The 16,164-nt window shown below is 37.9% G+C and overlaps 3 protein-coding genes, 1 non-coding gene and 1 pseudogene across 4 annotated transcripts in view; 2 read left to right on the top strand and 3 right to left on the bottom strand.

Moving 5' to 3' along the window:
* Positions 1-2,088, bottom strand: part of LOC104705592 (protein CYPRO4-like) — a 2,898-nt gene extending 810 nt beyond the window's left edge. The window contains exons 1-2 of the mRNA XM_010421620.2: positions 177-2,088; positions 5-82 (exon numbers count right to left, since the gene is read on the bottom strand). Of these exons, the coding sequence (XP_010419922.1) occupies positions 5-82; positions 177-1,826 (1,728 nt within the window). The 5' untranslated portion in view covers positions 1,827-2,088. The remainder of the gene's footprint in view (positions 1-4; positions 83-176) is intronic.
* Positions 2,225-2,297, bottom strand: TRNAR-CCU. The gene has a single exon. It is a non-coding gene; the product is annotated as a tRNA-Arg (tRNA).
* LOC104705582 lies at positions 2,487-5,044 on the top strand (annotated as a pseudogene).
* On the bottom strand, positions 5,147-6,823 carry LOC104784154 (protein disulfide-isomerase SCO2-like). The gene is made up of 3 exons (XM_010509219.2): positions 6,396-6,823; positions 5,722-5,848; positions 5,147-5,585 (listed from the first exon to the last, which is right to left on the bottom strand). The coding sequence occupies exons 1-3, from the start codon at positions 6,759-6,761 to the stop codon at positions 5,515-5,517; spliced, it is 564 nt and encodes a 187-aa protein (XP_010507521.1). The 5' UTR covers positions 6,762-6,823; the 3' UTR covers positions 5,147-5,514.
* Positions 7,071-13,261, top strand: LOC104784145 (protein CHROMATIN REMODELING 25-like). Its single transcript, XM_010509210.2, has 21 exons — positions 7,071-7,309; positions 7,583-7,954; positions 8,235-8,321; positions 8,416-8,656; positions 8,726-8,851; positions 8,951-9,007; positions 9,100-9,186; positions 9,522-9,617; positions 9,814-9,864; positions 10,116-10,190; positions 10,274-10,360; positions 10,574-10,665; positions 10,748-10,880; positions 11,335-11,454; positions 11,528-11,640; positions 11,737-11,821; positions 11,929-12,006; positions 12,094-12,152; positions 12,300-12,489; positions 12,598-12,696; positions 12,824-13,261. The coding sequence occupies exons 1-21, from the start codon at positions 7,128-7,130 to the stop codon at positions 13,130-13,132; spliced, it is 2,739 nt and encodes a 912-aa protein (XP_010507512.1). The 5' UTR covers positions 7,071-7,127; the 3' UTR covers positions 13,133-13,261.

Below are 16,164 nucleotides of genomic sequence, written 5' to 3'. Positions count from 1 at the left end.
TCACCCGCTCCAAGTCCCATATCACACTGAATTTCCCCACTGTTGCTACTATGTGCCTCTCTTGCCTCCCACTCTCCGTTACCTGCAAACAATAAACAACAAAGATTATGAGATTTGGTTTTCTAACAATCAAGAATCCAAGGAAGATACCTAGCGATGTATGAAGTGAAACTTACCCATGAGAAGTGACCGCCATGAAACTTGTTATCTTTTCCTGCCAAGTGTGAATCTAGTGGTGTTAGCTTTAGCAGCCTTGGCGCTGGTATTTTGTTTCCCATTCTTCGGCTGAAACCTGTTTTTGTCCGACCATCTTTGTCTGTGAAAAGGGTGCATATAAGAACCAAGTATGTATCTGTTGTGCCCAGTATCCATTTCCCATCATAAGAAACGTCCACATGTGTAATTGGTGAACCGAGTCCTGGAAAAGCCGTTTTCGCCATTCTCATTGAGGTCTTTGAGTAGAGCCTTATCTTTCCATCAAGCGATCCCACAACGATTGACCCATCTCCAGTAGTAGCGAAGCACTGGAAATTTGTTCCTCTAGAAAACTGATGCCCTTGTGTCCATTCCAAGATGGGAGATTCGATGTTCTGCACTATACCTCTCCTGTCCCTCATGTCCCATTGACACAGCCTATTGTCATCCAATCCCAAAAAGGTAGACTCTGATGGATCTAGCTGCGACCCTTTGGTATCATTTGTTATGTCTCTCATCGTAATTTCAGTCCCGTCTTTCTCAAACTTCCATTCTGACACAATCTTCCCAGACTCTATGTCAAGCTGCTTAACACCAGTAGAGTTTGGTTTCCCTAGTTTAGCTGGACTCATCAGCATCATATTAGTCTCTGCCCTCATCAAAAGAGCCTTGTTTGGTGTCGTCTGGCTAGAACCCGATCCAAACTTGGAATTTCCAGTATCAAATCTCACGCACACACCTTTCCCATGAATCCCACGCTCCATATTCCTATAAACCTGAACACCATAATCATTCACCAAGAAGGAATTATCCAACGCTCCCAGAGTCAAACTCTGCACTCCACCATTAGCAACCTCTTCGAACTCTTCAGTCAAATCCCTATTTTGTTTAGCCTGAGTCTCCTCTTCTTCATCAGGTGGAGCTTCAGCATCCTCCCACATAGAATCATCAGCAGCCTCAGGATTAGCCCAACCAATGAAATCTTTCCCATACACTTTAATCCTGCTCTCATCACTCGCCTTGATCTTATACACATTCTCAAACAGATAGTCCTGGAACCTAGTAACAAACTTCCTATAATCCTCATCCGTCAAGAACTTCAAAGCCCAAACACCACTACTCACGAAATCAACCCTACGTTGATCCCCAAACATCTTCAACTGCATATCAGTCGAAACCCTAGCTTTAACCTTAGAACCATCACCAACACCTAGAAACCAAAAGGACTCACCTCCTTCACCTGATTCTTCACAATCATCGTAATCGCCAATATCTTCTCCGTCGGGCGTCGAAGTCTTGACGAACTTGTAAGAAGTCATTTTATCACTAACGATCCATTTCGCTTTGGGTGTGTTCCCACCGATATGGCGGTAAAGCTTAACAGCGTTCTTCATCTTCGGCGTCACGGAAGAAGAAGAAGGGTATTTCAGCTTTAAGGCTTTTAGCTTCTGCTCGATATCGAGAGACGATGAATCAGATGGTCCTGTAGAAGAAGAAGAAGAAGGTGATGATTCTTGCTTTTTCCTGGCCTCATCGTACTGATCCTCGTTTTCTTCTTCGTCATAGTAATCTGAATCGGATTCAGTATCCGATTCGGTGATCCGATCTTCCCGACTCTGAGAAGTACCCATGGATACGATCAAACGAACGAAATCGAGAGAGAGGTAGCAAAAAAAGTGATTATCGGAGTTGGAATCGAGTCTTTTGTGTGATGGTCACCGAAATTTCTGGGTGGAATCGAGACGAAATTGGAAACTTTTTCAGAGAAATTGAGAGAGAGAGAGAGATTGTAGGAGAAGAAGTTAGGGATTTTGATTTAGAAAGGAGGAATTGGGGATTTTTGGTTCATGTGTTTATAGGAGAATCTGTTTGGGAGATTCGGTTAGCGTTGGTATAACGTTGGGGGTCTTTTGCTTCAACTTGACGCTACGCTTTTTTAGGACGCGTCGGTCACTCTGCTGACTCACTTGTTCCTATTGGCTCTTTCATTTAAAATCAAATTAAAAATCATTAAAAAGTAAAAAATAGACGCGCCAGGTAGGGGTCGAACCTACGACCTTCTGCTTAGGAAACAGACGCTCTATCCACTGAGCTACAGGCGCCTTCTTGTTCTTAACATAAGGTTTCTTTAATTAAAAAATTTACACTTGATTGCAAAAATAAGGTAACCAGACATCTTCTTCAACAGCGTTTTTCTCTACGTTCAATCTCTCTTATCTCCTCCATCAACGACAATGGAAAGAATCTGATCTTCTTGTTCTTTTTTTTGTTTTCTGTTTCTTCAACAAATAATGTTTCTATTATTCTTCTTCCTCTTATCATGCTTCTCCATCTCTACGGCTCTCCCTCCTCCTCGAGGTATCAATTCTTTATTTGTTGTGATTCTAATTTATTATTTTTCTGGTAACATTACATTTACGATCGAATCTCGATAATCATTAATACTATAATTTCCAAAATGTTTTTGAATCCGTGCCTTAGAATTGTTATATACTACACTAATACGTCGTGCTGTTTCAATTCATGTGGAAGGTTTCTTCTTAAATTGTGGATCATCTTCTTCAACGAATCAGAACTAGATAGATTACGCACCTGACGAAGGATTCATCTCCTTTGGAAACACGACGACTATAAAGCAAAAAGATCTCATTCCGATCCTTTCCACACTACGTTACTTCCCTGACAAGTCATCGCGTAAACACTGTTATAACTTCCCTGTCGCCAAGGCCTCCAAGTATCTGATTAGAACCACTTATTACTATGGTAACTTCGACGGTAAAGATAACCCACCTGTGTTTGATCAGATCGTCGGAGGTACTAAATGGAGCGTTGTGAATACATCAGAGGATTACGCCAAGGGTCAGAGTTCTTATTACGAGATCATCGTCGGTGTTCCTGGGAATAGACTAAGTGTTTGTCTAGCCAAGAATGCGCATACCCTTTCGTCATCGCCTTTTATATCAGCTTTAGATGTCCAATCTCTTGAAGATACAATGTACAATTCCACGGACCTCGGGTCTTACAAGCTCAGCCTCGTAGCCAGGAACAGCTTTGGAGGAGACGGAGAGATTATCAGGTGCTGATCTTTTTCATTCCTTAGTTTGATCATCTGACATTTTCATTTTCTTATCCTTGATTTCTGATGGTATGTTACATGTTGAAACCCTAGCTATCCAGATGATCGATACAACCGTATATGGCTACCGTTTTCAGAGCAGAAGCATCCGACAGTGACTTCTCGAAGCAGAATCAACCCGTCAAACTTCTGGAATGTTCCACCGCCTGAAGCCTTTGTGGAAGGATTCACAGCAAGTATAGGGAAGCCTCTAGAGCTTCAATGGCCGCCATTTCCTCTTCCGGCCACAAAGTATTATGTAGCTCTGTATTTTCAGGACAATCGGAGTCCAGGCCCCATGAGCTGGAGATCTTTTGATGTCTCAGTCAATGGACTTTCCTTTTTGAGGAAGCTCAATGTGAGCACTAATGGGGTTATGGTTTACTCTGGCCAGTGGCCATTGTCGGGTCAGACTCAAATCACATTGACTCCGGCCAAGGATGCTCCCGCTGGACCTGTAATTAACGCCGGAGAAGTGTTTCAAGTTCTTCCTCTTGGTGGAACCACTAATATTAAAGATGGTAATGTCAATGTTCTCTTATTCATGTTTTCGTCTATTTTGCAATAAATGAAGCCACTGGAACAAACAATGCAGCAATTGCAATGGAAGATCTGTTAGAAAGCATCAAGTAGCCTCCAGTAGATTGGTCAGGCGACCCATGCCTCCCTCGTGCTAACTCGTGGACTGGCCTAACTTGTTCCAAAGACAAAATCACCAGAGTGATTTCTCTGTAAGTCAACTCAATAATCTAGTGAAGCTTTTTATTTAGCTGTCAGGCACTAAGTCTAGATCTCAAAGAATCATAATCTAGGATTTTGTTTCTTTTGCTAGAAATCTGACAAATCTTGGACTATCTGGTTCTCTACCACCAAGCATAAACAAGATGACTGCCCTGAAAGATCTGTAAGGATTTCACATTCTAAAAGTTGTTTATGTCTGGGATTTTCTTTTTGTAAAATAAGTCTCAGCTGCAACGTCCGAGTCTGCAGATGGTTGGGGAAGAACAAACTCACAGGACCGATCCCAGATTTGAGTCCAATGACGAGATTAGAAACTCTGTATGCTTTCTTGTAACCAAACTTCTAGGTGTTGTGCAAAAGATTTAGATTATTTGGACTAACCGTTTTCTTTTGTGGAATGGGGCAGACATTTAGAGGACAACCAGTTCACTGGAGCGATTCCTGAATCACTTGCAAAGCTTCCCAGTCTCCGCACACTGTAAACTAATTTCCCCACTCTCTGCTTTTAACAGCAACATATACCGATATACGAATCTGATGACATGAACAAAAATGTGCACTTTGGTTATAAAACAAACTAAAGTTATGACCTGTATCAAAATGTGTATCAGATTAATAAGATAATCTGCAGGTCCATCAAGAACAACAAGCTTAAAGGTACAATTCCTAGTGTAATCCTCCAGAGAAAGGGCCTAACTATTCAGTAAGAATCATTACCAAGTTGGTATCTTAAAAAGAACCTGAATTTTTGATAAGCATTTTAAAAAAATTCTTACTTGTTGTAGGGCGTCTCCTGAGAACATGCCAAGCACAAATAACACGGGCCAAATTCGGGTTGCTAACAGCTGATCAGATTCTAGTGCTCATTAGTGATAATTCAGAAACTACAGGTTCATGTTTCTTAGCCTCGAAAATTGAAGAACACATCATAACATGAAAGGGGTCGATCAAGGATCTGGCCAACAGTTCTACTTTTGCAATTCTAGATGACTGTATTTATTCCTTTCAATTCATGGAAAATATGTATATCATCTGTTCATGTTATTGAACCACCTTTGAACACTAGAGTAACTTAACTTAGACCAAGAGGCAAACTGGCAAAAGCACATTAAGATTATTGAAGTGGATCGTGTTACAACTATCTTTTCTCTGGGATATACAAAGTAAAATTGAAACAGCCTAAAACACACAAAAATTCGTGCAGTTCATCGCGTCTCGAGTTTTGATACATATAAAACAGTAATTGCCTATTTGGGTGTATTGGTGAAAGAAGACGCCATTATCTGAGCAAGAATCAGTAGTTTCTGTCTATACCTCCAATTTACTTGTTTGGGCCAAACATCCCAAAGAAGCGCCTATCTCTCTCTTCTGTGTTGTGGTTTTTTACGTGCAACGAATAAACTTCAACAACAAATCCAAGCTCACATGCATGCATAAATGGGACTCTTTTAGCACATTCAAGGTCAAGATATTTCCTTATCTAAGTCTTCCATCACATCAATGTCCGTTCTAGATGTTATTTTCTGCACATATCCTGCAATCAGGTGAAACTTCTAAAGTCAATATACACTAGGTAGAAATCAAAGTGCAAAACTCAAATAGTGTGGCAGAAAAGTCACTGGAAGGAAAAAAAATAAACCAGAGAAAAAGAACCATAGTCAGAAACTTACCAATCCCTTGGCAGGGTATGCATTTGCATATAACCTCTTTACCCCTTTTCTTGTAATAGCTGACAGTTCCAGACCCTTGGCAACTTCTACACTTGCCAGTCCATTCATAAACCACTTCCTTGCAATCCTGAGAATTGGTCGGGTATATCAAGACTAGAAAAAAAAACAATCACAAAGCATGCAAAAAGCAAAAACTGCCTCATTCAGGATATATTCTAAGCGTAATGTTACCACTGCCTATCCAGAAGAGCAAGTGCAGCATATCTTTTCAGAAAAGGATAGTTCATGCCAAAATTAAGCACCATTTTTACCATTCTTCATCTAACCCTATCCCATATCACTAAGAATTTGCATGTATACTTTGACATTACAATTGATACCAATGATTCTACCATACAAATCCAATGAAAATGTTTCACATCACATTCAGAAACATCATTTGCCTTCAAGAATATGGCTACATATATGAAAGAACAATCAAAACCCAATCTATAAGCTACAGAAGCTACTCATGTATATGTGCATAGTGATTGGTTCGAAGGCACATGATAGAGCTAATAGTTGAGCTAGCTAAAGCAATTCAAATATTCATCTAAATGAAGAAGTGCAAGTATCCTTGAGGCTCTTATCCAATCATCAAATTCCATAAACGAAAGGTTGAAAAAAAACAAAACCTCGACTACAGGATCACATTGCAACCTCCGGTCAATCACATCCGGCGACACAGGGGATGTATCAGGATAAGTCATAGGAAGAGGAAGCGCGTCGCCGTCATCTACCAAATAACTCTGTCCACTTTTCGACCAGAGCAACCTCCTCTTCCTCCACGTAGCTCCTTCACCATTCCCACCGGCGGAAACGGAAACATCCCGAGACCTCGCCGTGTCAGAGGTTGAATCCGGTTCCCGAGGTAATCGGATTCCGTCTCCAAGAGGGATATCTGCGGTGGCGCGGCAACGGAAGGAGCGAGAAGGAAGACGAGGAAGGTAAACGAGAGGTCTGTGAGAGGGCAGAGAGCGATAAGGGTATAATCGGAACATTGAGTCGACAAGTTTTTTGCAGGTGCGGCCATGAAATTGGGTCAAGTAATCAACCTTCCTCGACGAATTAGATATTTTTATTTTTTAAAATCGTAAATACTTTAAAAAAAAAAAAAAAAAAATTGGGGGAAATTACAACATTCATGAAATTTATTAACTTAACTGAGAGGAGATGTTAAAGCGTACCATATACGCTGAAGGGTATTTTAGTCATTTTCGTAGGGTTGTTTTTTTTTTTTTTTCAAAATTATTTGTTTTTTTATTTTCCTTTTTGTTTTTGGTTTATTTCTTGCCGCCAAAAGAAAATTTAGGAGTGGGGTGTAAAAGCGGAGCTCTCTGGACTCGTAGGGGGTGTGTGTGTCGACAATGGAGGAAGAAGATATAGAGATCCTTTCATCTTCCGATAGCGAAGATTCCGGAGATAGCTATGAAGAAGAGTCTCAGGAATCGGAAGGGGAAATCGAAAACCCAGAGTGCGAAGAACGTCCGGCGGTTTCTCCTTCATCCGACGCCGATCGGAAATCTAAGAACGTCAATGATCTTTTGAGGTGCGTAATAGAATCTCCTCGATCTCAATTTTAACTTGAATCTGATAGATGCTTCGTTCCGTTACGTCTATATATATCATTTGGAGTTCGAAATTTTGGGGGTTTCTTCGCGTCTCGTGTTCGATTAACTCCGTTGAAATCGATATTTTCTAGTTTCGTAATGATGATTATGATTGGGTATCTGAAGCTGTATCAATTGGGTATTCGACTGTTGTAGTATATTAAGAAATCCTTTAGGGTGATTGTTTTATGAAAATGGGAATTGGTTGACAGGGGCAATCTGGTCGTACAACGGCAGCCACTCCTTCCTCGGGTGCTTTCAGTTTCAGAAGGAGCGGCAGTTTGTAGGAAGCCCTTCAAGCCTCCGTGTTCTCATGGTTATACTTCCACGGGGCAACTCTCTCGTCGTCTTTCGGCTCGAAAACGGTTTGTCCCATGGGGTTCAACAACTCCAGTTGTGGTTGTTTTACCTACTAAGCTAGAAGAATCGCCCAATATCGAGAAAGATGAAGAAGAGGAAGTTGTTTGTTTGCCACCTGATGTTGAACCCTTGATATTGTGGCAATCTGAAGAAGATGGAATGAGCAATGTAACAACAATCATGGTGCACTCATTGCTTGTCAAATTTCTTCGCCCTCATCAAAGGTATTCATTTCTATCAAAGGATTGACATCGTGTACAGTGTGATCTTTTAAAGATCGTAAAATTGATATTCAATCTGTGCTGTCGTCTTAAAAATTCCAAAGCATTCAATATTTTTCGTGTTGAACCACGTCAAAATGTGCTCTTCGTTTAAAATGATATTACCCTCAGTGAGCGGCTGGCGAATAGAACAAAGCAATGAGTATAAAGTTATCTGTTGTTGACATCGAAGATGTGTATACAACTTTACTTACATGGTGAGGTGGTTTTTCTGAGACTGCAGAGAAGGTGTCCAGTTCATGTTCGATTGTGTGTCGGGACTACATGAGTCCGCAAATATAAATGGGTGCATTCTGGCTGATGATATGGGGTAAAATCTATCTTCTCTGTTTTTAAAAATTGGATCTTGAAACTGCATAATTTTCTAGGTAAAGTTCTTATTTCCTTCTAAATTGATTTGACAGTTTGGGGAAGACACTGCAGTCCATTACTTTACTATACACGCTTCTTTGTCAAGGATTTGATGGGACGCCTATGGTTAAAAAGGCCATTATTGTTACACCAACGAGTCTTGTCAGTAACTGGGAAGCTGAAATTAAGAAATGGGTTGGTGACAGGATTCGTCTTATAGCCCTCTGTGAGAGCACTAGAGATGATGTTATATCTGGAATAGATAGTTTCACTCGACCACGAAGTGCTTTGCAGGTATAGCTGTGCATACTTTTTTAGCTGACTCTCTGAGAAATGCACTTATCACCTAATTAATGTCAACAGGTACTTATCATTTCTTACGAAACATTCCGAATGCACTCATCCAAGTTCTTGCAGAGTGAATCCTGTGATCTTCTAATATGTGATGAGGCCCATAGGTTGAAAAATGACCAGACACTAACTAACAGGGTAACATGCAAATACATTCTTATTTCGTATCCTTCCAGCTTGATATACTTTATTTCCAATTTATATTCTAATATTGGTTATCATCATATTTGAATACAGGCGTTGGCTTCATTGACATGCAAACGTCGTGTTTTGTTGTCTGGAACTCCCATGCAGGTAATGGAAAGTTTCACTGATTATCTCTAATAAATATCTCCTGACATTTAAGACTAAGCTTTCACTTTTATTTATGCATCTGAATGTTCCAGAATGACTTGGAAGAGTTTTTTGCCATGGTAAACTTTACAAATCCAGGGAGTTTAGGTGATGCTGCGCATTTTCGCCATTATTATGAGGTGACAGACTTTGTATTTTGATGCCGATTTGATAATTTTGTTTTCTGTCATCTCTAACTATGTTAAGATCAATTTTCCTATGCTATTCTTGGCCTGAAAGTGTAGGATTAGACTAAATTACTTTGTAGTGTATAGTTTGCTGCTATAATTTATATTGTTTCGTTTCCGGTTTTGCTGCTTCATGGCTTTGGAAATTGTGTTCTTTTAGAACTAGTTTTTGGATGAGAGAATTTGTTTGCACTGTTTATCTGTGTCATAAAATTTCAGTTAAATTGATTATGTTTCTTGCACTACCTTCTTTTGATGCATCCTTTTTTAAATATATGAAACATAAGACACCTATTATATGTGGAAGAGAACCTACAGCCACTGAGGAAGAAAAAAACTTAGCTGCTGACCGCTCCGCAGAACTGAGTTCAAAAGTCAATCAGGTGATTCTTCTTAGCGTTTTATATTTAAATAAAATTTCATCATCATCAAGATATGTCTCTTAAAATAAATGCAATATGCTTAGATGATGTTGGTATGATGATCATTGAAGGCATTACTTCAACTAACCATTTAGATTTGTTGTAATGTTGTTCAATTTTTACTGCTATATCTTATGAAGCTTCATTTTGTTTACAGTTTATTTTGAGGAGAACCAATGCATTGCTCTCAAATCACTTACCACCTAAGGTGATTTTCCTTCTGCATTTGACGCAGTCTGAATATAGTTTATTACGATGCTTTAGAATTCGAGCCTTTACTACTTCTTGATATGTCGAACTGTTTCGTCATATCGAGTAATATACCTGTAGGTTAAGCAGTGATATAATCATATTTATGAATGTGTCATCTCTTTTCGTAGCTACAAATTTTTCCCTTTGCTGCTTTCTTTATTTTGAAGCCAGAAATACATCAAAATCTTGATGCTGGATGTTTCACAGATAATTGAAGTAGTTTGCTGCAAGATGACTACTCTCCAGTCCACTTTGTACAACCATTTTATTAGCTCAAAAAATGTAAGAATTGATTCAGTCATTCTTATTACGTAGCGTAATATATTTAAGTTAGATTTATATACAATGCGTACCTCTGACTGCAGCTTAAAAGAGCACTTGCTGAGAATGCAAAGCAAACCAAAGTTTTGGCTTATATAACAGCTCTTAAGAAGCTCTGCAATCATCCAAAGGTAAAAGTCTTAGCATCATCGATTTGCGCTTAAGTTTCTCCAATATTTTTCTGAGTCATCTTTGTAACATCTTACAGCGCCATTATCATGTTCTCCTATTAAGACTCTAGTTTTATAAATTTCAGTGGTCTATGATCTATTTGATCAACAAAATCTTTTTCATCATTTTTTCCCATTTATGTTTAATGATAGCCCTATTCTTTTTCTATGTAGCTAATCTACGATACAATAAAAAGCGGCAGTCCTGGAACTGTTGGGTTTGAGAATTGCTTAGAGTTTTTCCCTGCAGAAATGTTCTCTGGGAGGTAGGCTTCTATCTGTAGTTCAATTCATTGCATGTTTGCATGTGTGTCACTACTAGGGATCTAAAGGGAACTATCCTTTCAGATCTGGAGCATGGACTGGAGGTGATGGTGCCTGGGTCGAGCTCTCTGGGAAAATGCATGTTCTCTCCAGACTTTTGGCCAACCTACGTCGGAAAACTGATGACCGCATTGTCCTTGTATCAAACTACACACAGGTATGCTGAAAATTCTTAATTTGGGTTAGATATAAAAGGGACAGTGCATAATTTTGGTCATAGAGAATGAAGTGTGAAATGCCCCCACATGGATTTTGAACAGATTCAGCTGCTGGTTGTCACTAGTGATGTTATTACTGGCCTAAATTTCATTATGGATGTTGCAAATTTTTTTGAATTAGTCTTTACATAAGCTATGTGTTATGTTATCCTGATTTCTATGAACCATCATACTTTGTGGAATTTTTGCATGTGATACTGGATAAGCTAAAGAACTCCTTACCCTGATTTGTCTATTTGTAACCAAAAAGCAACTCTTTATTACAAACATCAAGAAGTGAATTATGTTTGTTGTTTGATTGTATAAAATGAACATGATGGTGTGTTGCATATATATAGCAATTGAAATCCTGTCTAAGTATACAATAATCATAGCCTGCACCTTTTTCACCAGACATTGGATCTTTTCGCTCAACTCTGTCGTGAAAGAAGGTATCCGTTTCTGAGGCTGGATGGATCAACAACAATCAGCAAGAGGCAGAAGCTTGTTAACCAGTTGAACGACCAAGCAAAGGTACATGAGCTTATCTATTTGTGCTCTTGTTTCAAACCTGAGTGTAACCTGATTTGACTTTTGGCTTTTGTAGGATGAGTTTGCATTTCTCTTAAGCAGCAAGGCGGGTGGCTGTGGATTAAATTTAATAGGTGCTAACCGACTTGTTTTGTTCGATCCCGATTGGAATCCTGCCAATGATAAACAAGTAATTACCATCCTAACTTCCCCTTAGATATGTTTGAAATCAATCTTGAAGAGATGGTGGATTGTGCTTTACATGCATTATTTTGATGTCTAAACAGCTGCGGCTAGAGTTTGGAGAGATGGGCAAAAGAAAAGAGTATATGTCTACAGGTTTCTTAGTACCGGAACTATTGAAGAAAAGGTACTGCATAACACCAACATAACTAGCCTAATCTTTTACTCAATTTTCCTCGGGGGAGTAATTGTTTACTCAGATTCATATTGGTTTTTTATGTGGTACATTGGTAGGTTTACCAGCGCCAGATGTCAAAAGAAGGGCTTCAAAAAGTTATTCAGCATGAACAGGCGGATAACAGCACGAGACAGGTCCTTGATGGAATGTTATATGCTTCATCTATTAGTTATTTTGTGTCTAATGCTTGAATATCAACCACAGAATCTTTGATTTTACAGGGGAACTTACTTTCCACAGAGGATCTACGAGATTTATTTTCCTTCCATGGGGATGTTAGGTATGTGTTTCTTCTGAATTCAGGAAATATGTTGTGCCAACTCAGACATGGTTTCTTCTATCCCCTTTCTGGAGACAGATTTTGCACCTCAAGATTATATGCATTCCAATGGTTTACTCAAAGCCTTTTTCCTGGTAATGTGACTAGGTCTGAAATCCATGAAAAGATGAGCTGCATCCGGTGCCAAAATGATGCCTCTGGTACTGAAAACATCGAAGAAAGAAATGAGAACAACGGTGATGGCAATGCTTGCCAGATTGACATTGACCAAGAAGACATTGGTGGATTTGCAAAAGATGCAGGATGCTTGAACTTGTTAAAAAACTCCGAGAGACAGGTCCCTTCTTCATCAGTTCTACCGTCAGCTACAAACTCTGCTCAAGTGCTCATGTCTCTTGCCTTCCGATTAATCTAAAAAGCTTATTTTTCCTGTGAATATTCTCAGGTGGGCACTCCATTGGAAGAAGATCTAGCTAGCTGGGGTCATCATTTTACCGCAAAATCCGTTCCAGATGCTATACTGCAAGCTTCAGCAGGTGACGAGGTGAGTTGTCTCCGATTTTTTTTAATCTAATCCATCATAAACTCTCCCAATGTCTGATTTATCGAAAAGCCAATAGTTTTACAGGCTTTGTGATAACTAATTTCATGGTCTATTAAAAACATTGCAGGTTACATTTGTTTTCACAAACCAGGTAGATGGGAAGCTCATTCCCATCGAATCAAATGTTAGTCCGAAACTAGTGGAATCCGAAGAGCACAATCGGAACCAAACTGTAAATAAACGTGCGTTTAACAAACCACAACAAAGACCTCGGGAACCGCTGCAACCTTTATCTCTCAACGATACCACAAAAAGAGTCAAGTTGTCTACTTATAAGCGTTTACATGGCACTAGCAACATTGTTGATGCTCAGATTCAAATGTCTCTACAAAGACCTAATCAAGTTTCTGTAAATCATGATGATGATTTTGTATGAGATTAAAGTTTTTGAACCTCGAGATCCATCATTGGGCTTGAAGTTTACTCCATAAATGACTATAATGGATTTATGATGTGGGAATGCTAGCTGGAGTGTTCCCTTGAGGTTATAAGTTGAGGGGACAGATTTTGATGGATTTATGTGGGCATTTGTATTTTCCCTCGTGAGGTTCATTAGACTTATATATAGTACTCGACGTGATATGGTGTACTATAGTTAGGGATGTTTAGAAGATAAAAAGCATGCATATTTTATTTATGAAAGGTAACTGCCAATATCGATCCATGAACATATGATTAGACCAGTCGAAGCCCAAATTTTGAAAAGTCATGACCGAACCGGATAGTTTAGATCCATCATAAATATTGGCCTTTCACCCTTTCGTCCTCATATGTAGAAAAACTAAATGATAGTATTACTTTAGGGTGGGTTAGTCATTTTTCTATTGTTTTTTTCTCAAGGATCCGGAAATTAGTGTAGAATTCGGATATTAAAACAGAAAGTAAAGACATAATAATAATTCGACGTGTTTGTTTGTCTTTTTGTTGGTGATCAAGGACTTAAGTGTTAAGAAATCAGAGATTAGTGAGGTGAAAAGCTAGTTTATTTGTTTAAGTAATAACAAAAATGTAAAGAGGTAATAAGTTTTAGAGGAAGAAGACAGAAGATGTAGAGAAAATTGGGGACAAGAAGACAGCAAAAATAAACTTTAGATACAGCTTACTTATCCACCACAAAAGTCCTCTGATACTATCTATATGTCTAGATTCCCTTGTCATGCTTTTTATAAATAAGTTTTTCAAAATATAAATCCTACTCTAGCTAGTTGATTGGTAATTAATTAATTCATCTCTAATTGTCGATAATATGGGGAAGTTAAAATACATTTTTCACTTAAGAAACTCGATCTGACAAAAACTTGTAGGATCTTGAATCTAAAATCTAAATGCGCATGCAATTGCACTCTCAAGGGACATGGTTTTTGCAATTTCCGTAGATAACTTTTCGTACACAACTATTATATGTCGTCGAGTATACGGTATAAAAGGGCCACGCGTCAAAGCCCTAGTTGGAGAAACGTGGGGAAATTCCCATTAGGACTGGAAGTGAAGCACGTGAGGGTCACAACAAGACAAACGTTACCAGAGTTTTAGTCAAACCCTAAAATCTGAATCCAGAAAGATAGATTTCATTTCACAATTATATGTTATTTATTTTTTTAAATATTGTTTTCTGTTTTGGGGCTTTTGGATGAGTTGAACATTTACAGCTCAGCCTCACATGGCTCTTTTGGTTCTACAGTGTTTTGTCTGCTCCTTTGCTTCTTCTGTTTGTCTATAACAATTCTATAGTTAAAGAAATGACCAAAACCTATGCTTCAGTCTGGATTATTTGAGAGAAATAGAATTACTATATTTTCTTCGATTATTTTGCATTCTCTTTCACTATCTCCATATCTTTCTAATTAGAAGATTTTCTGTTATTTCTTACTTCTGTAATTCATGTTCATGAACCGTCTTTCCAATTTAATTTCCAGATGCATGAAAGGTCTGCAGATTTGATAGAATTATTCTTGAGAGAATGAGTGGGAGAGGAATTAGAGAACACTTGCGAGTGCATAATAGTGCCGATCGAGTACGTGAAGTAGCAGCGGATAGTTAGGCGAAATTTAATCGTATGAGTTATGATAGTATTTATTTATGAATGACCAAATGCAAGAATAAACAAATGTCTCAACAGTTACTTGCGCATTAGCAGTATATCAAAGTTAATGCAATTTATAAGATAAGAAATTATAGGGAAACGATGCGGACAAGGTGGACTATGTCGGTTAATAGAGTTCCACACTTTATATCGAACTAAATCTAGAGAGACAACAGAAGAGTTCATAAAAATGCAATGCAATGAATCTAATCATCTATATTATGAACGAACGACAGATTTATAAATGTTAATTATGATTTCAATACCTCATTGAATTCGTAAACCTTTTTAGAAATAAAAATAATACTCCATAATGATGCCACTTTGTTTTCTTATAATTGATGCCATCTTACGTAATTTCTTTTATTTTATCTTTTTTTTTCACCCGTAATCTTGATATCAGTGCAACTGCAAACTATATATTCTTAACACTTTCTCTTATATATATAGCTATAATAATATACAGTATGATATTTAAATCTTTAAATATATAAATATAATATACTGAAAATAAATGGTCTGAAAAGAAATATAAATAAATTATAACGAAGTACTAACTATAACTAAATTGCTAAATGACGTTCGGTTTAGTGAATAAAATAAATTTATTATCTGGTCAAAACTGTCGAAATCAGCTTTATACAGTAACTAGAGAGATTGTTTGTCAAAAAAAAAAAACAAACAGTAATTAGAGATTGAAAGTTTGAAACGATAAAAGACTGGTTTGAACGTTGAATGCTACTACTACTCTCTGTCTTTCTCACTATGTCGAAGTTTTTCACAGATTTTGGCTATGTTTCCACTTGCTGTTAAAAAGGATTAAGTTAAACTTAAACACTAACGAAGGTCTTCCACATCCATTTTATACTCAAACCATTTTAGAAAACTGAATTCTATCCTAACATATAAATATTGGTTTCGTGTACTAATTTCCTTCATTCAAGCCATAGAGAAAGATACCATATTTACGGCGCATTAATGCTTCAACCAATACATAAATGTATATGCTTATAAACAAAATGTCTTGATTGTCGAAGCTAATTGACTCGTCTTTTTTTTTTATCCACGAAAGAGAAGTCAAAACTATAATTTAAATAAACTCAAATTCAGTGAATCGGTATTAATTAGCCAGTATTAATCTGTATATTACAATATGAATCTGTATTAAGAAAATAAAGAAGAAAAAAAATAGTTTAAAGAAAAATATGAAATCCACATGGATGCCCACCAATCTCATATCTATAAAATGCAAAACATGTGGCTGCATGAAGCTCCCAAAGACTAGCACAAAGGAAGAAACACACACTTACTGAGATAAAGAGTAA

This window comes from Camelina sativa, chromosome 1 (genome assembly GCF_000633955.1).
Source record: "Camelina sativa cultivar DH55 chromosome 1, Cs, whole genome shotgun sequence".
Taxonomy (NCBI): domain Eukaryota; kingdom Viridiplantae; phylum Streptophyta; class Magnoliopsida; order Brassicales; family Brassicaceae; genus Camelina; species Camelina sativa.
Note: the sequence above shows the minus strand (reverse complement) of the source record. Positions and strands in the feature narration are given on the sequence as shown.

What these genes read in the sequence shown, in the direction of transcription:
- LOC104784145 (XM_010509210.2), top strand. Translation starts at nt 7,128, where the DNA reads ATGGAGGAAGAAGATATAGAGATCCTTTCATCTTCCGATAGCGAAGAT. An exon ending in TTTCTTCGCCCTCATCAAAG is followed by an intron (nt 7,955 to 8,234) that starts GTATTCATTTCT and finishes CTGAGACTGCAG; the next exon opens with AGAAGGTGTCCAGTTCATGT. An exon ending in AAGCTTCAGCAGGTGACGAG is followed by an intron (nt 12,697 to 12,823) that starts GTGAGTTGTCTC and finishes AAAACATTGCAG; the next exon opens with GTTACATTTGTTTTCACAAA.
- LOC104784154 (XM_010509219.2), bottom strand. Translation starts at nt 6,761, where the DNA reads ATGTTCCGATTATACCCTTATCGCTCTCTGCCCTCTCACAGACCTCTC. An exon ending in AATGTGATCCTGTAGTCGAG is followed by an intron (nt 5,849 to 6,395) that starts GTTTTGTTTTTT and finishes ACCAATTCTCAG; the next exon opens with GATTGCAAGGAAGTGGTTTA. An exon ending in CATACCCTGCCAAGGGATTG is followed by an intron (nt 5,586 to 5,721) that starts GTAAGTTTCTGA and finishes ACCTGATTGCAG; the next exon opens with GATATGTGCAGAAAATAACA.